This window comes from Poromitra crassiceps (genome assembly GCF_964638095.1).
Source record: "Poromitra crassiceps genome assembly, chromosome: 19".
NCBI lineage: Eukaryota > Metazoa > Chordata > Actinopteri > Beryciformes > Melamphaidae > Poromitra > Poromitra crassiceps.
Genome location: NC_139646.1, coordinates 13,391,352 through 13,418,517, shown reverse-complemented (window position 1 = coordinate 13,418,517; position 27,166 = coordinate 13,391,352). Strand labels below are relative to the sequence as shown.

General features: G+C 46.2%; 1 protein-coding gene across 1 annotated transcript in view; it reads left to right on the top strand.

Annotated features, from left to right (window-relative positions):
* Positions 1–363: 363 nt before the first annotated feature.
* Positions 364–27,166, top strand: part of rnf38 (ring finger protein 38) — a 45,242-nt gene continuing 18,439 nt past the window's right edge. The window contains exons 1-3 of the mRNA XM_083655333.1: positions 364–470; positions 1,385–2,055; positions 26,757–26,818. Coding sequence (XP_083511459.1) covers positions 1,470–2,055; positions 26,757–26,818 — 648 coding nt within the window. The 5' untranslated portion in view covers positions 364–470; positions 1,385–1,469. The remainder of the gene's footprint in view (positions 471–1,384; positions 2,056–26,756; positions 26,819–27,166) is intronic.

Sequence of the window (27,166 nt, the reverse complement as noted above, 5' to 3'; positions counted from 1 at the left end):
CTTTTGCAAACACATATTTATTTTTAAAACGAACTTTCTGCTCCAAAGGAAACAGCTGCAATGGGAAGGCTTCAGCTTGGTATTTGTAAATAAATAATTTAAAGCCCCTTTTAGCCTGCCTCTCTGCTATCCACAGCGTCTGATTTGCCAGGCTCAACTAATCGATTGCAGATCCCCAACAAATCCGGAATAACCTGTTTAATCGTGGTTACTAAAAACTAATTGAACAAAATGTATACCATATCAAAGTTGTTTCGTGACCCGGCGATTGTGTGAGAATGGCTTGCGAGAAAATGAATACACACACTTTGTGTGTTCCGGTTTCGATGCGCCAGGCCTGAGTGAAATCCGACTTGAGCGTTGACGGTCTGTCACATAGCGAACACGGGGCGCATACACACACACGGCTCACACAATATTATCGACAGATCCGAGTCAGGAGTAACGTTACAGTCGAGGAGAGCACATTGGTAAGTTGTTAAAAAAAACATTTATGGTGGGGGATAGAGTGTGTTTCAATGGAGACGGGGTCCTTCTTTTAGATCGCATTAATTTTAGCCGTGCTTCTTTCTTTGTAATTTTGGGTTGACCACTTTTGATCCATTCCTGTGCGCTTTGACGCTACTGTTTTGCCATTTTCCAACGGAAAGACCTAACCGGCAACCCTAACTCACGCAGGGATTTCACATCGAATAAGTTTTCACCAACTGCGTTTCCGTTTAGTTACTATTATCCATGCTGTTTAAAGGGAATCGAGGCGTGGGTGGCTAGCTACGGGATTTTTCTGTGTGTTAGTCGGGGGAGGAGGAGGGGTTGATACGGCTTGCCAGCTAGCGAACGACATGCTACGCAGACTGGTTTAACAAGTTTAATTGTAAAAGTATCAAAAGTTACGTTAACGCTCAACTTAACTCGGGGATAGACGATGTTATGAAGATGAAGAAGAAGAAGAACGTAGACTAACATTAGAACTAGCGTTAGCGTGTTAATTTATGCGCACTAGCACGTCCCCCCTACGTTAACGTAGCTACGTTAATTTGTCTAGCCTGGGTTGTTGTGAACTTCTAGCGTTAGTATGGAACGAGGAGAACTGACGTCCCCAATGTGTTTAAACTCGCCCACGCTTCTGGTCATATAAAAAGTACTGGTTATCCGTCCGTTCACTTGTTTCACCAGTGCTGTGTGTGGATGGTTGTTGCTTTGACAAACTTGAGAAGTAACCTAAAGTTACAACAAAATTGCTTGTCAAAACACACGGGCACTGCGTTGTTTTTGCACTGACATGCTTATGTTTTCGATGTATCTCGTTACAGTGAAAAGCAAATAATTTATATCTCACGATCCAGTTTAACTTCAGCTTGTGTTCAACTCTATTCTTAAACAGAAGAGTGTCTGAAAAGCTTCTTCTGTGAGAGGAAACGAGAGGGAAAAACGCAAAAAAAGAAAGAGAGGAAATCCCCCGAAAGGAAATGCCAATCGCAGCCGCTGGACAACCAACGACTCAGGAGCCTAGAGTGTACCCCCGGCTACTGCCCTCCACCCCGGAGCCCGTCCCTAAAGGGGCTGATTTATTCGACGAGGCGGGGGCGGCGGACTCGGCGGAGCGAGCAGAGTACGGGGGCGCGGAGGGGGGCAGAGGACTCGGGGGCTATAGTTACAGCCAGAGGGGCTTTGCACAGCCCGGATCCAACAACGCTTCTCCGCCGCAATCCCCTCCCTCGTCCTCTTTGCTCTTCCACCCCCTTCATCTCCACCAGCCCCACCAAATTGCCATGGAGCCTCCAAGGACTCGATCGCGCTCCCGGTCTGGATACTACCAGCAGTACGGTGGTGGGAATGGTAATGGAATTACTGGTAACGGAGTCATGGGATCTAACCACCACCACCACCTCCAGCAGCAACTGCAGCAGCAGCAGCAGCACGGTGCCGGGTGCGCACCACTTGGAGCTCACAGCAACCACTCGGAGAACCAGCAGCGAACCCCTGGGACTAACGCCTCTCCCGGTATTCAGAGGCTTTCAGCGCCCCCCGGAGCGCACCGCATCTCGGCAGCAGGTAAATGACACCCCCCCCCCCCCCACACACACACACACACAGGCACACATGTGATTGTCACTGACTGTTGTGTGCCGTTACGACAGTGTCCCCTCGGCAAAGAAAGGAAGAGGGCCATGCGTTTCATTACTCAGACTTTCTCTTCTGCTGAACCTATTGTAATTTGCTGCTGTGGTGAGGAGGTGTTTGACAGGCCAGCAGAGGGGATGGGGGTGTCCGGGGTTGGCATGGCAATAGTGTAGGTGTGTCCTGTGTGAGAGAACACATTAGTTGTTTTCTAATTAGACATGTTTTACGTGCTTGCCACAGAGCTGCAGTCTCGATATAGTGCACAGTTAACACATACAGTAGGTAAACGAACAACAGCAGCTTGTGATGTGGTTAGGGGTAGCCTCATTCAACTGCTGTGAATAGTTAAAGGAGAATTTCGGTTTTTTCGAACCTGGAGCCATCTCCTGCCATTAATTATGATTTGTCCACTCACCAGGCGACCCCCGCGGCGTATCTGGGCGTCCTAGCGTTGTTTTGATATCAATAGCGTCCAAGTCAGTCGTAAAGTGGAGTTGATTTGGGGCCAAGTGTGAGCCTGTATTTCCTGCATCTAAATAGCTATTTTTCTTCCCTTTTTCGCCAAATATCGCCGTAATCTGATCCGTCAACATCCAGCCGAGTGTTATTTCACCCCAGGCTGTTTCCTGGACTGCACAGGGATCAAATTACCTCAAACGTGATCTAGGTCACCAAGTCTCGTGAAGTCCCGCGATACTTTCCTGTCGACTGGCCAAATACAGGCAGGACGCTTTGCGGTCGTGGTTTTAGCGTAACCTATGTGGGGTTTGGCATAACCTTCGTTATTTCGAATCCCACATAGGTTACGCCAAACCCCACATAGGTTACGCTAAAACCACGACCGCAAAGCGTCCTGCCTGTATTTGGCCAGTCGACAGGAAAGTATCGCGGGACTTCACGAGACTTGGTGACCTAGATCACGTTTGAGGTAATTTGATCCCTGTGCAGTCCAGGAAACAGCCTGGGGTGAAATAACACTCGGCTGGATGTTGACGGATCTGATTACGGCGATATGTGGCGAAAACGGGAAGAAAAATAGCTATTTAGATGCAGGAAATACAGGCTACCACTTGGCCCCAAATCAACTCCATTTTACGACTGACTTGGACGATATTGATCTCAAAACAACGCTAGGATGCCCAGAAACGCTGCAGACATCGCTAGGTGAGTGGCCAAATCATAATTAATGCCAGGAAATGGCTCCAGGTTCAAAAAAACCGAAATTCTCCTTTAAGTCACCCAAACTCATTCTGAAATAAGACACTGTCACTGTGACATGTCTTCTTTTACTCAACTAGTCAAATATTGACGTGTAGCTAGAAAACGGGCCTTCCAGTGTGTAACAATTTTAATCTAAATTGGACATGGTCTATTGTTTCTCTTATACACAAAAGCTGACCACATGGTGCTACCAGGAAGCACAGGGTTATGTTCGGGGGTATACAGGGGGTTTATGCAGTCTATCGGTAAACAAACGAGTATATCAATGACACAGATGGGATCTGAACTTAGGTTTTTAATCTGAATATTCCAAAAGACCCCACTGATTCATAAGGGGTCTAAAGTCATGTTATAGCAGTCGGTTGCACTTAGGGTGGTTTCACACTGGGGACCGTTTTCGACCACACTTGCCCCTAAAATAATTGTCATGCCATTTTCTTTAAATAGCAGCTGGTTATAGCAGTAATATATGTCGCCCACCTTTATATCAGCTTATATAGCAGTATTATAGTACAGTTAACATTGTACATGCATTTCATCCATCAAAGTCCTGGTTAAAAAGTCCCCCCACCTCAATATTTATGTTCATCACCATGCAAACAAAAACCATGTGCTTTTAGGTAGCACGCATCAGACTCTGTGTTGCCAGATAGTTACGGTGGTGCAGTGGTAAGCGCTGTCGCCTCACAGCTCGAAGGTCCTGGGTGAACGCTGAAGGAATGCGTGCCCGTCCGCATGTCCTCGAGTGCCCACCGCCCGGGTGGGGTCATCAAAAAGGGCCTTTGGGTGTGGAGTTTGCATGTTCTCCCCGTGCCTCCCGGGGGCTTCCTTCATATAGGAACTAGGGATGCACCGATTGCCATTTTCTTGGCCGATTCCGATTTCCGATTTTTGAATACGGTAGTCTGACTTGCCGATACCGATTTTTGCCGATTCCGATTTTTTTTTCTAAAAACAACAATTGACAGCTTACACAAACGTTTTTGTAACTTTGTTTGAAAATTAAGATTCATAGAACAATTCTTACATCTAATGGGGATCCAAATAAACAAATAAACAATTCTTATCATTTGCATGAAGTAGGACCATTTATTTATTTATTTATTCGTTTATTGAGCAGGGACAAATGCATAGAACATTATTTCATATGACCTACAAAAGAGATGTCATGCATACAGGTTTCTAGCCAAGGCTAATTTGCAACCCCTGTCCCTGGTTAGGCCTTTAAAACAAAAGTTCAAGAGAAAAATTAAAACGGTACCAAAATGTTAAAAACGAACCATATAAAACAGAACAAAATAAAGACAAAAACAAAAAGCAAAAACACAAAACAAATAAGGACAGAAAACTAAAATAGTACAATACTAAAAGTCAATGTTCACAGGCTTGTTTCAGTTTCAGCCATTGTTTTGCTTGTGTGTTAAATACGGTGAGTTCTGTCAATGTTTTTATTTCTGGTGGTAATGTGTTCCATAATTTGGTACCTATTACCGAGAAGGATGACTGTCCGAGTGTTGTTCTGCGTTTCGCTGTTCTACAGTTCCCGCTTGCTGCACCCCTAGTTCTAATACCACCGTCTTGTTTGTTTATTAACTGGCCATCTCACTCAAACACATCTCAAAATAAAAGTGTTCCAGGTTAGGCTACTGGACAGAGCTTTTTTGTGCAAATACAATGAATACAAAAATTTAATTAAATCCAATAGCCTATATCCCACAGCTATCATGCATTTACTTTTCCAAAAGAAAACAGGTGCAACAGAACATCAAAATGATCCATGGACAAGGAGTTTATAGACTGGCTCCAGACCAGTCCTCTTGAGTAGAGGGGAAATGAGTTTATGAGTTACAGTAACGATCTTCAGTCTGAATATCAGGCGGAGTTTACACACAGTCGAAGTTTGGTATGCGTATTTTTATCTGCCATCCGAAAAAATATCGTCACGCACAGAAATCCTTGCACACTTGTGAGTCCGATGCATTTTTATTATTATGTCCGTCGTTCTCATGTCGTTCTATTTGCAATACGAAACAAATAGTCTCTCCTGTATCAACGTTACAACATGACTTGACAGGCTGAGGCAGCAGCGCTGATGTGGAATGGAAAAGCAGGTCGGGGAATGGCTATACTGGACACAATGCTCGCGTTCACCTCGCCAAGCCGGCTGTGCGCTGTGGCCGGGTGCAGCAGCACTGCTTCCCGGGGAGAGAGAGCAGAGAGAGGGGGGCCAGTGAGGTGAAGCGAGCCGCTCAGACTGGACTCCAGCCGAGCGGGACTCGGCCGCATCACTAGGGTCTTTCACACCGGCCGTGAAAGCCGAAAAATGCCCGGAAATTAGGGTTCGCGGCTCCGATGTGAAAGGCATGAGCGCGCGTTGGTGGGTAATTCTTGTACGCCTTTTATCCCGGCACCAAAGGTTGTCACATCGCCGTATTGGCGGACAACCCGCCTCCACTTGAAAGGTCGTCGTAGCGAGCCGGAAAAGGTGCGAATGGTCAGCTCATTCATAAAAAAATTACAGGGGAAATCACCTCATGTATCAAGAAAGTGATGTGAAAGTAAAAAAAAGTAGACTGATAGACAGACCTATCTCCACACACCACACTTTGCACTGTGCGAGGCAGCGCTTCATACGAATCGCTCATAAGATCGTGGTGTTTTTGCAATGTCAGCGTAGGTAATTATTATGTATATTAACTTTATTACAACTTTGGCATGGCAGTATCTGCTGCTTTACCTTAACACAGTGTGACTGTTACAGTTACAACAGCCAACTAGTCCGCTGCTCTCGCTTCAGGCAGCCTCGCACTGTCCCCCTGTCTAGTGCAGGCTGCGCTGAACACAGAGCACTGAGGTGAGGTGTCAAGATTTCATCTCTGAGCCCTCTGATAGGCTGTTGCTTGATGTGTAACCAATCAGATAGCGCTGTGGGCGGGACATTGCTCCAGACACAGAACTACTGTAGGAGAGGATTCTTCCAGGTGCAGCAGCCGCAAATTAGCACATTTTTTTATTAAGTTATGATATCGGCAAACAGCCAATGAAAATGCCGATACAGATCTCCTCAGCGGACTAGGAGAAGGAGGAAAGTCTGATGTTGAATTGAATTCGTTCATCATACAGTAGCCTAGGCTACACTAACCTATGAAAATATTAATTTGGGCTAGGAGGAGCTGGAAATCCCTCTGCTCACCTTTCAATGCGGGAGCGGGGGATTTCACCTGAAAGTACAGAGCAGCACGGTAATGTGGCCGTGCTGCTTGGCTCGTGTGAAAGCAATTTCTGTGGCGAGGCGGCTCGCTTTACGGGACTCCTAAACGGCAACTTTTCCGCGATCTGTGTATGAAAGAGCCTTCTGTCTCCACGGCTTATTTTCGACTTGCATGTGTGACAAACTGCGAGATTTGTCTACTTCACTGACGGTGAAAAAATCCACAACGAGGAAGGTATGCTGGCGTGTGTGGTGTGGTGGCTGGGTGCCTGTCTCGATGCTTTGAGTTGCGCGCACGTCATGTGAAAATCGGCTCACAGAATCGGCTATTTAGAGTGACCGGCGCAGATCACCGATCGAGGCCGATCACGTGAAAATCGGCCATTTCCGGTCACGTGCCGATCGATCGGTGCATCCCTAATAGGAACCCCCTTCACCAAAACATGCAATATCCTGGTTGCTAATGTGGTTCCTCCTCTGGTCGTAAGGGCGCCTGTTCAGAGGGAGGGGAACTGGTTGGAAGCCTGGGCTGGGCTATCAGCTCAATTCTAACTTTGCTGAATGGATAGAACGGGCGTTTTACCCCACCCTGACCACGCCCCCAGCCAGGCTGAGCCAGCTAAACCAGCGTCTATGACGAGACGTGGCCTCAACCCTGACGTTAAGAGCCTGGTGACGCGATGTTATTAAGAAGAAGCACAAGCTTTACTGTTGTTAAGTTGCAATAAAGAACGAGTCAAAACATATCACCTGACTGGGCATCCATCATATAAACATGGTGCCAGAAGCAGAACCTTGATGATGCGACAGGACACAAAATAACAATCTGGACACCATTGATTCCACCGCAGCCAAGTTCAACACTTGATAAGCAAAAGTGCTAACGCTAGCTGCTAGCAATGAATGGCTTGACACTACTCTGTCTGTACTCTCTCTTTTAGCCCTGCATGCAGGGCGGACGTATCTCCGTAACCGTAACTTGTAGAGACTCATGGGCGGCGGCGTTGGATTCGGGGTGAAAAAATACATAGGCTATAGGCATATTAGGCATCGCGATCTAACCTTCCGTTAGATCGCGATGCATCTTATAATCTATTATTTTTGCCAGCCCTACTTTGATCCCAGGTTATTTGTCAACAAAATACACTGGCAAACACTGTGAATAATCAGCAGATCAGGGAAAAACACAGCTACACAGGAAATATCTTAAAAATGACAAAATACACTGGAGGGGGTGTAGCTTAGTGGGAGTATGGCAGTAACCTTCAGGAGTAAAGGGCTGATTTCCCACTGGGACTATCCATAGTAAAATGTTATACATTTGTCATATTATGGTTATACTTATGGGGCATAGTGCTTTGAATAGGAGTATCTGCCACATAGTTTGTGTTATGTTATGAAAGAGGTTGGGCATGGCCCTGTATGTAATAATTAACAGACGGATAATCTCCTATGTGCTGGGGCCTGGGGAGGCAGGGCAGATTCTGTTTCAGAGAGTTACACACCCTGGGCAAGCCATCCATGATATTTGTATACCTTAGTGCAAACCTAGACTTAACTTGTTGGTCGGCGTGTGTGTGTGTGTGTGTGTGTGTGTGTGGGGGGGGGGGGGGGGTGCTGATAGTATAGAATGCATCTGAGGGTGCTCTCACACAGCAACTGCGGTGCAATGAACCAGACAACATAGAAACACCACAGCTAGAGTTTCAGCCTGGGCGACACCATTGGAAAGCTTCTCTTTCACTAAAGTTACAAGCAGACTTCACAGGCTACTCAGGTTGGGGAAATGCTCAGTCTGTCGTCGTCTGCTTTTATGGTATGGTCCTTTGGGGAACATGTGCAAGGCTCACTCTGAGCTTGCACAAACTGTGTCACAAGAGTAAAACAGTGTAATGTTAAGAAATTGCCATTTCTTCATTCTTCTTCTTCAGTAGATTTCAATCCTTAAATGGACAGTCAGTTTAATTTAATTTAATTAAAAAAATTTTTTTTTTTTTATATAATTTTAATAATATTTGCGGAACAATGCATATTAATGAACATTACTGTGAATGCGCCAGTGTTAGCCAGATGGCTAATTTTAAACGGTTGTCCGTTGGAACACTGACAGGATTACTATTAACCCTAACACATCCTCTTTTAAACATGCAGTGAACTCCATATCCAGACATCACTCGGATGTATGTATAAATAAACACAATTGTCCGTTGTGAAGGGATGGGCATTTTAATAAATTCCATGTTGTGTATGACATGTGCATTTGTGAGAAACTGAGCAACAAGCTATGCATGGAGACTGGAAATACCTGTCTGGGAGAGGGAGAGTAAAAAGACGTTGGCAGCTGAACACACACATGCACAGTGCGCACACACAGACAGACGCACGCGCACACACACACACACACAGGGCCGATTTTACCAACGGGCTCACCCGGGCTGAAGCCCGGGCCCCGGGACATCAAGGGGCCCCAAAAAAAAAAAAAAAAAAAAAAAATTTTTTTTTTTTTTTTTTTGGGGACCCTTGATGTTTTTTTTTTGGGCCCCCTGTCCAGGGTCTTCGCAAAAAATGTTTTTTTTACTGACGGCATTCAAATTTTTTTGCAGAGTAATAACATCCACTGTGAGAGGGTGTCCACCCGCTATGCCGACCACTCGCAATGCCGACCTTAGGTTTAGGCGTGGGGGAGAGGTTAGGTTTTGGGTTAGGGTCTGGGGGAGGTTAGGTTTAGGCATGGGGCTGGGAGAGGGGAGGTCGGAACAGCGAGAGGTCGGAAACAACGACATGGAACCCTGTGAGAGGGCTCCCGAATTTGTAGATGAAATATAGTGCAATTCAAAGAATTCATCAAAAACAAAGACAATGAAAGTGCTTCAAATAATAAGGAAGAGGAACCTGTCATCAGTTTTTCCAAATGTGGATATTGCCTTCAGGATTTACTTAACTCTCCCTGTAACAAATGCCTCTGGAGAGCGCTCCTTTTCAAAACTTGGGCTTGTCAAGAACAGGATACGGTCTACAATGGGACAAGAAAGGCTCACCCACTTGACATTGATGTCATTGGAAAGTGACATTGTTAGAACATTGGACTTCACCACTCTAGTCAAACGCTTTGCCACGGCAAAAGTCAGGAAGAAGACATTTCAGGTACGAACAGACTTGAATACTGCTTGATTGATTTGTGCAATAATTGTGAGAATGTGTGTGTGCACTGTAATAATAACAGCAATAATAAATACTAAATAATAATAATAAAAGTGCTTGTTGTGACATCTCAGTGGCAATGTTTTCTTTCCAATCAGACTGTTTATGAAAGAACATGATGGCTAAACCTACAGTTTGTGTTTGTAAGTTAGAATGCTGACAGGAGAGCAGGTGGTGACATGAAAGTTAGTGAGAAAAGGAGAAGATACTGAATAATGACATCACAACAGTATAATCCTAATGTTGATTTAAAATGAGATATTCCTTTAAATACGGCTAAAAAAGGTTAAAAAAAAACACTCAAATTTTTTTTCGGCGGCGCCCGTTGGGCGCCACCGAAGCCCCCCCTTCCGCTTGAGGGGGGGCCCTGCAGAGATGAATAGCCCAGGGGCCCATGAAGTGTAAAATCGGCCCTGCACACACACACACACACACACACACACACACACACACACACACAGTTCAGTCACCTGCACTGGGCATGGAAGCTAATGATGTCCCCTCTTTCGATTCCCTCCTCTCTCTGTAGTTTCTTCTGTCTCCTTTGATCTCTACTATTTTGTCCCCTTTTCTTCCACCTGTGTTTCCTGCTATTATTCATGTCACACTTGTCCTTTTCTTTCCTCTGGTCTTCATTATTCTCTCTCATCTGTCTCCTTGTCTCATGTCTCCCTCTGTTCTCAGGGCAGCGAATCAACTTGCCTCCTGAAAGCTCATGTCCCCCAAGTTGAGATTAAAAGGGCAAAAATATCCCCAGGCCAGAAGGGAAAAGTATTTAAAAAATAGGCTAAATACTTAAGCAATGGCTAGATGAAATATCCCTATAGATACAGTCGGTCTGTGTGGCGCGCGAGTGGGGTAAAACCCCCCCATATATCTCAATGGGCTGACTCACCAAAGGACGGCTCTGCACTACAGGATTGGGGATTCTAGAGCAGGGACATAGACGTCTGTTCAGATGTGTGTACTGTTTACTGCGGTGGTTGAATCACTGATCGTGTCTGCCTGGGCTGAGTTAGCAGCTAAATGCTAACTATGCTGAACGGGGAGAACGGGAGGATTGACCCCAGCCCTGACCACACCCCCAGCCAGCTACCCCAGCGTCTATGACGAGTTGACACATCGACTCAACCTATACACGCTTAGTTCAAATTGCCCCCGAATCGGTTCACATGAGCATGAGACAAACAAAGTGGTCTCTGCAGCAGATATGTGATCCTCTGGTGTCTACCCTCTCCTCTTGCCAACTCATTGATTCCTTTGGATCATCCCCTTATTATGCCCGCCCCCTCTTCCTATCTCCCTCTGACTCACTCTCTCTGTCCTCCTCATCCTCACTCTCTCTGTCCTCCTCATCTCTCTGGATCACTCACTTTGTCTGTCCTCATCCTCAGTCCTCTGAGTCACTTTGTCTGTCCTCATCCTCAGTCCTCTGAGTCACTGTCTGTCCTCATCATCAGTCCTCTGAGTCACTCTCTGTCCTCATCCTCAGTCCTCTGAGTCACTGTCTGTCCTCATCCTCAGTCCTCTGGGTCACTCTCTTTCCTCATCATCAGTCCTCTGAGTCACTCTCTGTCCTCATCCTCAGTCCTCTGGGTCACTCTCTGTCCTCATCCTCAGTCCTCTGAGTCACTGTCTGTCCTCATCATCAGTCCTCTGGGTCACTCTCTGTCCTCATCCTCAGTCCTCTGGGTCACTCTCTTTCCTCATCATCAGTCCTCTGAGTCACTGTCTGTCCTCATCCTCAGTCCTCTGAGTCACTCTCTGTCCTCATCCTCAGTCCTCTGAGTCACTCTCTGTCCTCATCCTCAGTCCTCTGGGTCACTCTCTTTCCTCATCATCAGTCCTCTGAGTCACTCTCTGTCCTCATCCTCAGTCCTCTGAGTCACTCTCTGTCCTCATCCCTCACATTTGTCTAATGGAGGGATTGTTTTAATGGATTCCACAGAGCAGCAAAGGGTCAGCCGCGGCTCTCTGCCACTCGAACTTTACCCCTCCACTCCCACCCTCCCCATTCCTGTCTAAAACGGAAGGGGAAACATGCACTCGTGCACATGCGTACATACAACCATCTCCTGTTTGGATCAATTTTTTTAATACTAGTTCTTTTTTGGGGGGCCGGGGGGGGGGGGGGGGGTCAAGTTGGGAGGAGGGGAAGAGTGAAGTAAACTGGAAGGGAGGGTCAGCACGTGAGGGGAGAAGAGAAGGGAGGGTCAGCACGTGAGGGGAGAAGAGAAGGGAGGGTCAGCACGTGAGGGGAGAAGAGGAGACTTGTAGGGCTGGGCAATTAACCGAAAATGCATCGAAACCGCCATATAGAACCTCTAACCCAGTGGTTCCCAACCTTTTTTGTCTTAGGTACCCCTTGAGCTGTCTCAACAGTACCCCCTCATGTGTGTTGATGATTCTCCTCATTTTAAACTCATTAAACTGATTATTCAATGACAATCATTTTAATGACTCCCCTTTAATACAATTGGGACAATTTTGGACTGAAAAAGGTGTCTGTTTGACCCAGACTTCCGAATACCTTTTTTACATCAAAATTCTCACTAGTACCTGTGTTTTTGTTACCCAGGAAAGCAGCAGAGTAGTAGCAGCAGCAGCATCGCTTTTTAAACTTTTATATCGCACTCTCAACCTGCGTTTCTCCACCGCTGCGGGCTGTCTCTCCCCCCTCCCTTCTCCCTGCTTCTCTCACGGCTGTCCACCAGGTGCAGTTGGGTTGACTCTGAAGAAGACACCATTTGTGTCCAAACGTTAGTCTGCTTGCACCTTTATTAAATTGCTCAAAATTGACCGTGTGCTCCAGATTGCTTCTTTCCAACATGTTTACTCAGTCCCACTTCTGAGAAGCACCGGTTTGGCTTGGTTCGTGGGCTGAAGTGCAGATTTTCCCTCTTTGTCCAGTGTCAGCCACCAGCCAAAACAAAATGGAAACTTCCGGGTAAAAATTTCAAACTAATGTCATTTAAACAATTGCCTCACTGATGCACGTTGGGAGGAGAAAGGGGTGTTTCAACAAACGAAGCAGCAAACATTGTATCAAAATACTCATTTTGATGTTAAGATTACATAATATTGAAACTGTGTAAAGCATTAGGCTACTCCAAATGTGAACGTTACAACGAGGGCTTTATTTTGAAAGAGCTAAAGCGGACGACCTACTTACATTCTGGCTGACTTGACGCAGTCTATGCGCCTGGGGCTGGGCTTTGTGGGGTGCTCTCTCTGCATATTCCGTCAATATAAAGTATTAACTGTTAAGAAAGGCAAATTTCAGGCTGTGGGAATCACTAAATCTCACTGACTCACGCTGGAAAAGGGGCGACAACTCGGGAAGAGGAGGGCAGGGTCGGAAAATCACAGATTGGACCTCTGCCAAGATTTATATCGCCACCCGGAGCAGAGCCGCCGCATAAAAAAAACCCTCACTTGCAGGGTCGCTCTATAAATGTGTAATATAATGTTACCTATAAATGGGTAAATGTTTATTAGTGGGATTTTTGGCCAGTCTAAAAGGGGCTTAAAGGATGGGTTTTCCGTGGGGAATATGAATATATATTAAATCTCACGCCCCTAAGGTTTTAGAATCCGTTGAAATTTTTGAAATTGGTTATTAACTGCCATGCCTATCAAGCATCTATCACATTATTTCCATGTCGCTCTGACGCAAAACGCGTCAGAGCGACACCCCCCGCCTTGTGGTAGTCGTGCACCTATGAACTACAACTGTTGTGAGCCATGGTCCTGCCTCTAGAGGTCCTCCACGCCCCTTCAGAGGTCTTCAACAAAAACGAAAAGGCAGCCATCTTTTTCAACCGCCTAGCCTGCTGTAGCTAATATTAGCTTCCCATAGTTCCTTGCAAAGAGACCATATCTCGGGAACGGAAGCACTAATAGACACGGGACTGGCGGCATTGGAAAGCTCGTCAAATTTTACATCTGGTAGTAGGTGGGTTGAAGTAACGAAATCAACGCTGAGCAATGTACCCGTTTTTACACATTTTTACAGAAAATAGTTACAACATCAGATGCGCGTAACTCCTACGAGAATGCCTTAAAATGCATGAGAATTTTTTTATGAAGACATCTCCCGACATATATACTACAGTTTAAATTTGGTGCAATTTGGAGGCAATTTTATTTTCGATAATTTTCTTGTTCTTTGTATGTTTTATTGTCGAAGCCTTCTTCTTCTTCTTTGAGTTTTATGGCGGTTGGCAAACATATATGTGCATTACCGCCACCTACTGGAGTTTGATATCAGCCAAATGCCTGAGGGGTGGGCATGAAAACGAAGGCCACGCGAGCCCAGTGCATTGGGGGAAATGTAGTATTTCGAGTCCCCGCACCCGCACCTCCCCCCCACCCCCCCACCCCCCCACCCACAGAGTGGATTTCGGTTGATATCTCTGTGAGTAAACCTCCAATTTCAAAAATTTCAACGGATTCGAAAACCTTAGGGCCGTGAGATTTAATATATATTCATATCCCCCACGGAAAAGCCGGCCTTTAAGTGTCTGTTGCTCTGGTGCTGCTGTAGATGGGCCGGCTTCGTTGAATTATTTGTCAGGACGATCGCCGCAAAGAAAACACTGTGACTGTTAGGGATGCACATTTTCCACAAATTCCGGAATCCATCATTGGTAACGTTAACGATCAATCAATCGAGTAATTGTAATTAAAATTAGTGTCTAACATTACCGGAGTTGGAGTGTATCTCTGTCCAGTCTTACTGATGACTGTCAGTCTCATCTCATAAGGTGCGTACTGCGCTCGTTAGCAGCCATTGAATGAATTCCATGGCTCTGCTGGTTGCTCTCCTTTCTGCTAACTGTGGTTGCCTGTCTCTAGCCTGGATCACTTCCTGTGTGCTTCTAGAAAAGGTCCGTGTTGCAACTTGCTTCCGCGGCGCGTTACTTCGTTCCGGATCGCTTTTATTTTTTTGAAATTGAATTTCTCCTATTAAATTATTAACACCAGCGATTGTTCGACCAACGTGAATCTCGTCGACCAAGAGCACGTCGACCAAACAATGGAACAATCGACCTGGAGAGGGCAGCCCTACCAGCTAGAGAGTTGGTTTGTGAAAGGAGTAGTGGGCTGGGTTAGGGGGAGGGAGCGAGCGAGCGAGCGTAATGGAGGGAGAGAGATAATTAGACCGGAGCAAAGAAGTTCGCAAAGGAGGACATGAGTTTTAGGGAATCAGGCTGACTGTGAGAGAGAGCTGGATGACGTGATGTGAGTGCTGCTGTCAGCAAAGGGCAGAGAGGAAGCACGCTTTCTACAGAGGGTTCAGAGCGAGTGTGCAACCTGGGAGGGGGCGGGGAGAGTCTGACTCCAAAGAAAGGAGGACAACGATTGGCTGGGAGCAAATAGTATGGCTACAGAGGGAGAGAGGGAGAGACAGCGGGAGCAGAGACTAGATGCAGTAAGTTTGCAAGTGTAGGTGGTGTGTGTGTGTGTGTGTGTGTGTGTGTGTGTGTGTGTGTGTGGTGAGTGTGAGAAAGGAATGGGTGAATGTTGAGTGAGTGGGAGGGAGGGAGGGAGGGAGGGAGGGAGAGGTTGGCTGCTCATGTTCTTGGCATGAGTTAGTTCTCACCGGCCAGGGGTCCAAACCACATCATCAACTCACTTTTCTCACTTTCTCTCCCTCCATATTTGAGCCCTTAGTTGTTTTTGTAGCTATTCTCTGTCTCAATAGTTGGTTAGCATTCAGCTTCTGCTTGTGCTTTCAACAGAACCCCCCTCTCTGTCTCCTTCCCCATTTCCATCTCCCTTGTTGTCCTCTTTTAGCCTCTGTTGTAATTGTAACCGTTATGCAAAGTGAGTTGGCACTGCATGTATGTGTGTGACCTCTTTGCACGGAGAACCCCACTGTGTGTGTGTGTGTGTGTGTGTGTGTGTGTGTGTGTGGTAGTGAACGAGGTTGTTGTGGTTCTGCACAGTGTTGTAGACCAGAGGTTTTCAAAGTGGGAGTCGCGCAGTTTCAGGGGAGGCCCAGTGAATGGCAGTGGAAAAAATATTGCATTAGTTATCAAAAGGAGATCGCAGAATTTATCAGTTTTCCCCACTTTCCCAAAGTCCAAAACTAATAAATGCCTAAGTTCAGACAGACCTTTTTATGTATTTGGTGTAGGGATGCACAATATATATCGAACCAACAAATTATCGTCCGATATTGGGAAAAGTGTGTGTGTGTGTGTGTGTGTGTGTGTGTGTGTGTGTGTGTGTGTGTGTGTGTGTGTGTGTGTGTGTGTGTGTGTGTGTGTGTGTGTGTGTGTGTGTGTGTGTGTGTGTGTGTGTGTGAGAGAGAGAGAGAAATGTTCTATGGTCTCTGGTTCTGAATATAGCTTGAATCGCTTGATTTTAGTAGAAGTAAAGCTCTTTTTATAAGGATTTTTCGAAACATATATGGCAGTGGTTCCCAAGCTTTTCCAAATCAGGGCCCACTTGAAAATCCACAAACTTTTCCCGACCCCATAAAAATGCGGAGGCCAAATAATGCGTTCTCTGTGCACTTTTTATTTCCCACAGTCACTAAACACAGCATCTGAAACATGTTGCAGCATTTTCACTGTTACAGTTTTGAAGGAGCTGTCCAACAGCAAGTTTGTTTGTTCCTTTGTTTTCTGTGTCATGTAAAACAAAATACCGTACAGTGTTTGGCGGCCCACTTGCAATACCTCCGTGGACCACGAGAGGGCCGCAGCAGGTTGGGAATAGCTGATCTATGGGGAAATTAATGGGGAATGAAATCCATTAGATCCCATGCCAACAACAGGCACTCTATTGCTTCTCCATCAAACATATCATACTTTTTTTTGATAATTTTTTTTGACATTTCGCCCATGTATAATAGTATCCTTCTTTGCCTTGTATATTTTCTTAATTTTGTCTGCTTTTTGCAAGGTATATTAAAAAAAAATCTTTAATTGGCCAAATCTTTGCCTATACTGTATATTCAAGAAAAATATTGGTATCGGCATAATATATGTATCGGCCGATATCCAAATTCAGGTATCGGAATCGGATTGGAAGTGAAAAAAGTGGATCGGTGCATCCCTAATAAATTGTCAAATAAGCACTCTTTGAGCCAGATTAGAGGAATAGGCTAATGATCAAACAGGAAGACTATCTCAACTTCCACCACAAATGTTTGGAATTTATATATTGTTTATTTTCTGTTCATGCATTGACATTGGCCCACATGCCAGGATGTGCAGTCCCTGACAGGATGTGCAGCAGTCCCTGACAGGATGTGCAGCAGTCCCTGACAGGATGTGCAGTCCCTGACAGGATGTGCAGTCCCTGACAGGATGTGCAGTCCCTGACAGGATGTGCAGTCCCTGACAGGATCTGCAGTGCAGTCCCTGACAGGATGTGCAGTCCCTGACAGGATGTGCAGCAGTCCCTGACAGGATGTGCAGCAGTCCCTGACAGGATGTGCAGTCCCTGACAGGATGTGCAGTGCAGTCCCTGACAGGATGTGCAGTGCAGTCCCTGACAGGATGTGCAGTGCAGTCCCTGACAGGATGTGCAGTCCCTGACAGGATGTGCAGTCCCTGACAGGATGTGCAGTCCCTGACAGGATGTGCAGTCCCTGACAGGATGTGCAGCAGTCCCTGACAGGATGTGCAGCAGTCCCTGACAGGATGTGCAGCAGTCCCTGACAGGATGTGCAGTGCAGTCACTGGCTATTTCCAATGAGCTTCAGAATGGAGTTGAACTGAGTTGCGAGTTCAGTTTGTGGTGTGTAGAGATTCATGATGGAGTGAAGGGATCAAGACTGTCATCTCTCTCTGTCGCTCTGTCCGTTTCACTCTCCCAGTCTCCTCTCTCTCTCCCAGTCTCCTCTCTCTCTCCCAGTCTCCCCTCTCTCTCTCCCAGTCTCCTCTCTCTCTCCCAGTCTCCCCTCTCTCTCTCTCTCCCAGTCTCCTCTCTCTCTCCCAGTCTCCTCTCTCTCTCTCTCTCTCTCCCAGTCTCCCTCTCTCTCTCTCTCTCTCTCTCTCTCTCTCTCTCTCTCTCTCTCTCGTTCCTAATACTCATGCACTGTACTCCCATCCCTGCCTCTCACTCACTCTCTGCTGGTTTATATCTTTCATTGGGGGAGGAGAGGGAAAATGTAAGGACAGAAGGAGAAGTGAGAAGGAATAAGAAGTACGTGCGTGTGCGTGCGTGTGTGCGTGCACGCAATTTTCAAACAAAGTTACAAAAATGTTTGTGTAAGCTGTCAATTATTGTTCTTAGAAAGAAAATCGGAATCGGCAAAGATCGGTATCGGCAAGTCAAACTATAAAAAAATCGGAAATTGGAACCGGCCAACAAAATTGCAATCGGTGCACCCCTAGTCACATGCGATGTGATGGGCAGGTCTAGCATCCAATGGTGGTACGTGTTACATAGATTACCCAGTAAAACATGTTTTTATTGGTCATTTAGACATCAAAACCTGCCAGTAGATGGAGGAGAATGGATATATTCAATTTATATTAAAAAGTAAAAATCATTAAAAAATGACCTTAAGTGGTTTTCATTGGACAGCGACGATAGTATACTTCTCCATGATGTTGAATGAAAACGTTTAAGAATAAACAAAGATGATATCATACAGATGTGTGGCTTCTACAGGAACATATACTGTCGTGCTAGCCCCTGGTAAGTCTGCATTGGGTGGTTACGACATTATGGCTATAATCAAAATCTCATTGCAGAATATGAACGGGAAAATTCTCTTCCGGCACTGTGACGTCACGTCAATTTCAAAAAATTCTGCTCACATTAGTTATATGTATGAAAATAGGGTCCAGGACGGGTTGAAAAATACACACACACACACACACACACACACACACACACACACACACAGGCACAATGACGGGAACTTTCTGCTACCGCTGCACCGAGAAGAAGTTGATGGAAGCGAAAGCGATAGAATGATGGCATTATATCATTGAATATACGGTGTCTTGAAAGGTCCTTTGACTGAAACCTCATAAAAGATGCTGAGGTAACATGCACGTGTGTGGGGGCTTCTTCCTTCTTCATGTCTGTGAGGCAGGCAGGGGTAAGCTGATAAAGAGAATGGGTTGGAAGGGAAAAGGAGCGAGGGATGGGGAAATGCAGAGAAAGAAGTAGAATGAGGATGGACAGAAGAGTAAATGGATGGGGGAGGTCACACTGAGGTTAGGGATGCACCGATCCACTTTTTTCACTTCCGATCCGATTCCGATACCTGAATTTGGATATCTGCCGATACCGATATTATGCCGATACCAATATTTTTCTTGAATATACAGTATAGGCAAAGATTTGGCCAATTAAAGTTTTTTTTTTAAATATACCTTGCAAAAAGCAGACAAAATTAAGAAAATATACAAGGCAAAGAAGGATACTATTATACATTATTATACAAATTACGGCCAGCTGTGCGCTGGAATTGCAAAAAAATAAATATATATATATATTTATTTATTTTTCAATTCCGATCCGATCCGTGAATTAGTGCCAGATCGGCACCCGATACCGATATTGGATCGGATCGGCCCCATCCCTAACTGAGGTGGGAGAGAGAGGGGGAATCCTTCTCATTTCTCTAAGCAGGCTTGTCTCTGTGAAGCGGTGTTAGGCAGGTCATGACTGGGCAGGCGTAACATGCCCACCTATTTGAAGCCTGTATGCCAGCTTGTTACTCGACTCTGCTCCGCGCTAGGGTGTGAAGTGTGCTGTGACACGTGTTCAGGGGGCAGGGGGTGTGAAGTGTGCTGTGACACGTGTTCAGGGGGCAGGGGGTGTGAAGTGTGCTGTGACACGTGTTCAGGGGGTGTGAAGTGTGCTGTGACACGTGTTCAGGGGGTGTGAAGTGTGCTGTGACATGTGTTCAGGGGGTGTGAAGTGTGCTGTGACATGTGTTCAGGGGGTGTGAAGTGTGCTGTGACACGTGTTCAGGGGGTGTGAAGTGTGCTGTGACACGTGTTCAGGGGGTGTGAAGTGTGCTGTGACATGTGTTCAGGGGGTGTGAAGTGTGCTGTGACACGTGTTCAGGGGGCAGGGGGTGTGAAGTGTGCTGTGACACGTGTTCAGGGGGCAGGGGGTGTGAAGTGTGCTGTGACACGTGTTCAGGGGGTGTGAAGTGTGCTGTGACACGTGTTCAGGGGGTGTGAAGTGTGCTGTGACACGTGTTCAGGGGGCAGGGGGTGTGAAGTGTGCTGTGACACGTGTTCAGGGGGCAGGGGGTGTGAAGTGTGCTGTGACACGTGTTCAGGGGGTGTGTGAAGTGTGCTGTGACACGTGTTCAGGGGGCAGGGGGTGTGAAGTGTGCTGTGACACGTGTTCAGGGGGTGTGTGAAGTGTGCTGTGACACGTGTTCAGGGGGCAGGGGGTGTGAAGTGTGGTGTGACACGTGTTCAGGGGGCAGGGGGTGTGAAGTGTGCTGTGACACATGTTCAGGGGGCAGGGGGTGTGAAGTGTGGTGTGACACGTGACACGTGTTCAGGGGGTGTGTGAAGTGTGCTGTGACACGTGTTCAGGGGGCAGGGGGTGTGAAGTGTGCTGTGACACATGTTCAGGGGGCAGGGGGTGTGAAGTGTGGTGTGACACGTGACACGTGTTCAGGGGGTGTGTGAAGTGTGCTGTGACACGTGTTCAGGGGGCAGGGGGTGTGAAGTGTGCTGTGACACGTGTTCAGGGGGCAGGGGGTGTGAAGTGTGGTGTGACACGTGTTCAGGGGGTGTGTGAAGTGTGCTGTGACACGTGTTCAGGGGGTGTGAAGTGTGCTGTGACACGTGTTCAGGGGGCAGGGGGTGTGAAGTGTGCTGTGACACGTGTTCAGGGGGTGTGAAGTGTGCTGTGACACGTGTTCAGGGGGTGTGAAGTGTGCTGTGACACGTGTTCAGGGGGCAGGGGGTGTGAAGTGTGCTGTGACACGTGTTCAGGGGGCAGGGGGTGTGAAGTGTGCTGTGACACGTGTTCAGGGGGCAGGGGGTGTGAAGTGTGCTGTGACACGTGTTCAGGGGGTGTGAAGTGTGCTGTGACACGTGTTCAGGGGACAGGGGGGGGTGTGAAGTGTGCTGTAACATGTGTTCAGGGGGCAGGGGGTGTGAAGTGTCCTCTGACATGTGTTCAGGTGGCAGGGTGACGTGAGAGGTGTGTGTGTGTGTGTCTGAAATTCTCTTTACTTTCTCTATTATTTGTATAAATAGGTATTAGAGGCATTGGTGCAAGTTCTGCAGCAGACAACCATGCTTCTGTCCATTTCGCCATTTGCTAAGTGTAGAGCTGGTGATTTGTTAAGTAAGCCTGCCACTTCTCTATCCGCCTTCTCTTATCTATCTATCTATCTATTCATCCACTATCTTGTGTGTTCCCCCCTCTATCTCGTGTGCCCCCTATCTTGTCTGTTGTGTGTCCCCCCTCTATCTCGTGTGCCCCCCTATCTTGTCTCTTGTGCGCCCCCCCTCTATCTTGTGTGCCCCCCTATCTTGTCTCGTGTGTGTCCCCTCTCTATCTCGTGTGCCCCCCTATCTTGTCTCTTGTGTGTTCCCCCCTCTATCTCGTGTGCCCCCCTATCTTGTCTCTTGTGTGTTCCCCCCTCTATCTCATGTGCCCCCCTATCTTGTCTCTTGTGCGTCCCCCCTCTATCTCATGTGCCCCCCTATCTTGTCTCTTGTGTGTCCCCCCTCTATCTCGTGTGCCCCCCTATCTTGTCTCTTGTGCGTCCCCCCTCTATCTCGTGTGCCCCCTATCTTCTCTTGTGTGTTCCCCCCTCCATCTCGTGTGCCCCCCTATCTTGTCTCTTGTGTGTCCCCCCTCTATCTCATGTGCCCCCCTATCTTGTCTCTTGTGTGTCCCCTCTCTATCTCATGTGCCCCCCTATCTTCTCTTGTGTGTTCCCCCTCTATCTCGTGTGCCCCCCTATCTTCTCTTGTGTGTTCCCCCCTCTATCTCGTGTGCCCCCCTATCTTGTCTCTTGTGTGTTCCCCCCTCTATCTCGTGTGTGCCCCCTATCTTGTCTCTTGTGCGTCCCCCCCCTCTATCTCGTGTGCCCCCCGATCTTGTCTCTTGTGTGTTCCCCCCTCTATCTCGTGTGCCCCCCTATCTTGTCTCTTGTGCGTCCCCCCTCTATCTCGTGTGTGCCCCCCTTTTCACAGAGAGAAGGAGAGGTAGTTGGAGAGAGAGCGTGGATGGAGATGGTACGATAGGGAAAGCAAGGGGATGTGGATGTCGTGCGATAAAGCGGGGGCATATATGGGGGGTGGACAGGCCGGCGGATAGGGAGATAGATGGGAGGCAGGGAGGGGTGGTGATGGAGAGAGTGTGAGGAGGAGGATAGGAGAGAGGAGGTGTAAGGAGGGTGTCTGTAGAGCGCGGGGGGAGGGAGGGAGTGAGGAGGGGGGAGGTGGAGGAAATGGATAGAAATAGCTGATGCACTCTCAGGCTTACACAAAATCAATAGCAGTCAAGAGGGGAAGCCACAACCCCCACCCTGCTCCCTCCCCCTCTCTGTCTCTCTCTCCGACTGCATGTTCTACCTCTCTCCCCCTCCAATCCTCCCCTTATCATGTCTTGTTCCTCCACCCTTTATTTTCTACCCATCTCTCTCACCCCTTCATGCCTATTCCCAACCTCCCCCCCCCCCCATTTCTCTCATCTTTTCTCCTTCACACTCCCTCTCCATCCTCGCCTCCTCGCATCGCCATTCTTGTCGTTCCCTCTCCTTCCAAGGCATCTTCTTTACCTCTGCCTTGTTTCAGCTGGTTTTCTTTCTCCATTTTCAGTGAACTGTTTTTGTTTGTTTGTTTGTTTGTTTGATAACTTACAGCCTCATGGGGGCGCTATAGTTAAAGGTTAACATTTCAGACGCGTTCCTCATCACAGCTTTGCTTTCTCATTTCTTCCACCCCTCCTTCTCATCACTGTGTTGTCTGTAACGTCTTTGGAGCTGTGCCGCTGTTTCAAGGCCTAGCTCCCGCTTTGCATCGATTCACCTGAGAGGGCTGCACATTTCTGAAATGACAATAGTTAAGGACCTGTGATTCAGATTCATAATTCACATCCTTCTTTTGTAATATTTTGTGTGGAATAAGAGGATACCACACTGCCAAGCCATCTTTATTATTAAAATCATTCATACTGTGATACTCCATTACACAATATATTGTCTTTAGGGGTGGGGTGATATGACAATTTCATGTCATGATTAGCCTGTACAAAATATTCACGATTTAATGATATTATCCAATATATTATCAAAATATGCTTAAAACTCTTAATATCACACTAAAACATAGTGGAATCACTTTGCTTTGCAAAATATTGGAGGGGTTGGCCCCCAGGGTGGGAACCTCGTCTTTGTGTCGTTGCTTATTTTTGAACGCATATTAGTTCCACACACCTGATTTAATGTTTATAGCTGGAGGATACAGCGTCAGCCATGTCAACGACGATAGACCCTTTTCACGGTGGCCATTTTGTGTCTACAAGGCAGGATAAACACAGGTGTACCAAAACATGAATTAGGGTTTCCAACTTCCAGTCCATTTAGGTGTTCCAGTGCTGAAAAAACAAAATGGCGGCTGCGAAAATGGTCTATTGGCTGGAAAGATGCACGCTCCCCCTTGTGGCAAATGGTAATTCAAAATAAAACAGGAAATCAATAGGACTGTGACTTGTTAGTGAACTAAGTTAGACAGCTTTTTCAAATCACTCTGGACAATATTCATTCTCATGTGATGATTAAGGGAAATTCACCACGATACGCCAAGGGGCTAAAGGAATCGCCAAAGTCATCACGTTTCTGAAAGCAGCTTCAAATGAAAGCAACACACATGCTAGATGGATGTATATACTGAACGAACTAATACAATGTGGGCAATTAGGTCGGCAAAAGATTTCTAGTGTTGGTTTTAATCAATTTTCGGGAATATTATCCAGCCCTATGTTTCAGTAATGCTTCATCAGGCAGTTTTTATTCACGGAGAGAGTCTTCATCTTCCATATACTGTAGTAGCCTACCGTATGTTAACTGTAAGGGTGGCAAGATGCATCGATCTGCATCGATGCATGTCGCCGGCGACAGAAAAGTTTTGGCCATTTGAAGCCAGATTTGGAGAATATTAACATTAGGATTATTCATTCATATTCATTCATATTCGTCATTTATGTTATTAGTCTTTTTTTTTGGCGGGCCCGCCAGGCCTGTACAATTGTAGGGGAAACACTGGAATCGCATCGTGATCCCAGGGATTCCCACCCCTAGTTAATTTGGATCGGCATTCGGCACCTCCCCTCCAGTCCAGTTGTTTGACTACAGTGTACCAACTTAGAAGAAGACATCACCGTGTCCACATACATTACAATTCATATTGACTGTTCAGCAAAACACTTGTTTTGCATTCCTAAACTTGGAAGCTGTCTAGGTGGTGGTGAACACTTTGCCTTGTATACAGTGTGCGTGTTTTTCTACATGTGGACATGATGTCATGAAAACATTCTAAACCCGTTCTGTAGCTCCTATGTTATGCTCCATATAGTCACTCCGACTGAATGACTCGCGTCTGACTCAATTTGCTGGACTCTGACAATGAGCAAGTGAGAGCGTATTCAGGGAGGGAGCTGGAGTTTTGCCTATTGTGATTGGTGAATGATTGTTGTACAGGCTGCCGCTATGCAGTAGGCGAGTCTCTTGAATGCTTCCCCAGCAGTCTTCCTCCCAACTCATCTCTGTGAAAATAGCCTTTGAGATGGTTTTCACTGCACTAAATTATATACGCTTTACTCACCTGAACCTTTTCAATCCATTTATTTTGCCTGCTGCAGGGATTGTGTAGGGCTGTGCAATTAATCAAATTTTAATCGCAATTACAATTTTGGCTTCCCACAATTATGAAAACAAGATCATCTAGATAAAACAAATATTTGTATTTATTTATTTATGTATGTATGTATTTATTTATTTATTTATTTATTTATTTATTTATTTATTTATTTATTTATTTATTTATTTATTTATTTGTATGTATGTATGTATGTATGTATGTATTTAGTTATTTATGTATTTATTTATTTAGTTATTTATGAGTTAGGGTATTTATTTGTTTTTCAGTTCAGTTAAAGTTAAAAGAAATCCAGTACTGCATTAAAAACACAAGGAGAGAGAGAGAGAGGGGAGCTGCAGACAGACAGAGGGACAACCAGCAAGACAGCGAAGCTCGCGCTGTCACCACGGAGGATTTCCCGTATTGCTGGTGGTGGCCGTGACACCGGCGCTGCCCTACTGGGGGAGTGGGTTAGAGAAACTATCCGGGGGGGAATGCATGCAGGCTTGCAGCCAAACACCCTCTGGAGGCAGCGGATCTGCTAGGCCCAGTTCTCGCAGCCATTTCAGCCTGATGTCAGAGTCTCCGGGAAACCGATGCACTGCACACCGGTGTAGCTTTTGCACAAGGGAACAAAACACTTTCGACCCCTGACTATCCATTACCTGTCCCAGGCCACTTCTCCCGACTGGATTAACTAGCGTTAGATTCAGGCGATTCGTTTGTCTCCAGCGATTGGTCAGTTGAAATGGAATTCACCGGGGGATTTCCATCATAGAAATACAAATAACTTAAACAGAGTGCAATCTCAGACTAGAAGATGGAAAGATGGCGTCTAATGAGTTGACAATTCAGTTTGATATCAGGCTTGGGGAAAGCTTTTTTAAGGAGTGAAGAATGCAGTTGTGAAAATGCCTCTCTGCATCTATTTCTCTCTCTCTGTCTCTTCCTTCCCCTCTCTCCTCTGTTGTCAATCACAGCTCCTCTTTAAAGAGAGGCACTCTGAGACAAACAAACAGCAGAGAGGTGGAAAATGCTCTCCAAAAGGCTCTTTGCATCTACCGTACTCCCTTCTAGTCTGGTTTACTTGACCTCCTGGCTATCGTAGAGGTAGCCTTCCCTGGAGTGCCCGTGGGAGTGCTTACCCTTGGACTGTGTACCACTGCCACCATCTGTGGCAGGGACGTCCTCAGCTAAAGACGGGCCCGAGACAAAAGGGACAACAAAAGCCAAAACAAACCGAATAGATGATCAAAAAAGATGAAAGGATTGGGAAAAACAAGAGTCAAAGTGGTGATGCAAGCGGCGGTATCATCAGAAAGCTTCTCTAATCCAGGATTACTGTAGTGTGTGTGTCTGTATACCTACTGCTTCTGATTTTAGAGACAAGCCTATGCCATGTGCATTTCACTCACTTTCCTTTTGTGCTGCCCCGCCCCCACCCCACAGACACACACGCACACGCACACCACACACACACGGTCTCTCACAAACATGTTGTCATCGTGCTTTCCATCCAGTTCCATGAGGACAATAACAACAAAAGGATTACATGTATATTATGGATAAAGCCAAGCCATAAAGTGTTGTTTGGTGAAGTATAACTTCACCAAACAATATTGGATTTTCACTGCTAATCAACTTGATCTGTACACAAGCGCAAATTTGCAATAGCTGCGATCGCATTATGCACATTTCCCAAATTCAGGATGGCAGGGGAGGCCCTGCCACCCTGCATTTAGAAATTTCCCTATTTATGGGAAAGTATGGTAAATATCTCTTGATACTTACCAGGCCTAAACAGCCTCCATCTTGAAAGTATGGTAAATATCTCTTGATACTTACCAGGCCTAAGCAGCCTCCATCTTGAAAAAGCTGTGACCCAGTGTTGTTTCACAAACATATTCTGGTATTTATTGTGAATGTTATTTTTGTAGCCCAGCAATTTTATCAACCTAAAAATAAAAATAAATAAAAAAAATCATCAAAATTGTTAGCTTAAATGTCTAAATTAAATTCTGTATGGAATTTTAAAATTGAGAGTGTGTGTCATCTGCAGTTCATGTGTAAGACGTCGTCTGCATGATTGTAAGGTGCTTAAGTATTAGGCTTTAAACCACATGGTGAGTCACTGGGTTTGACCCGCTGTTCCCCTCTGCTCTTCCCCTCTCTTTGTGTAGGATCCATTGGAGGGTCCTACCACTGTCACCCGGACCATGCTTATGGAGAGGAGAGCGACAAGGTAAGACACACACATTTGAATAGCTTATTTATGTTCACATTAACGCCAAATACACACAGGGAAACAAACAAATAATAAAGACCAAATCACATTCTCTTGAAGTTGCGTTTATACCAAAGGACAGAGATGGAGCTCGACATTCAGCTTTCACTTCCTGTCAACTCACACACACACACACACACACACACACACACACACACACACACACTATAGGCTAACCGTTTATGTACACAAAGGGTCACTGTACAGGTTTAACAACCTGATTTATCTGCACAGGCCACAGTTCATGTGAAAACGGCCACTACAGTTACTTTTTGTGTTTCCTTGTTATTACTTACTCTTTAGCTA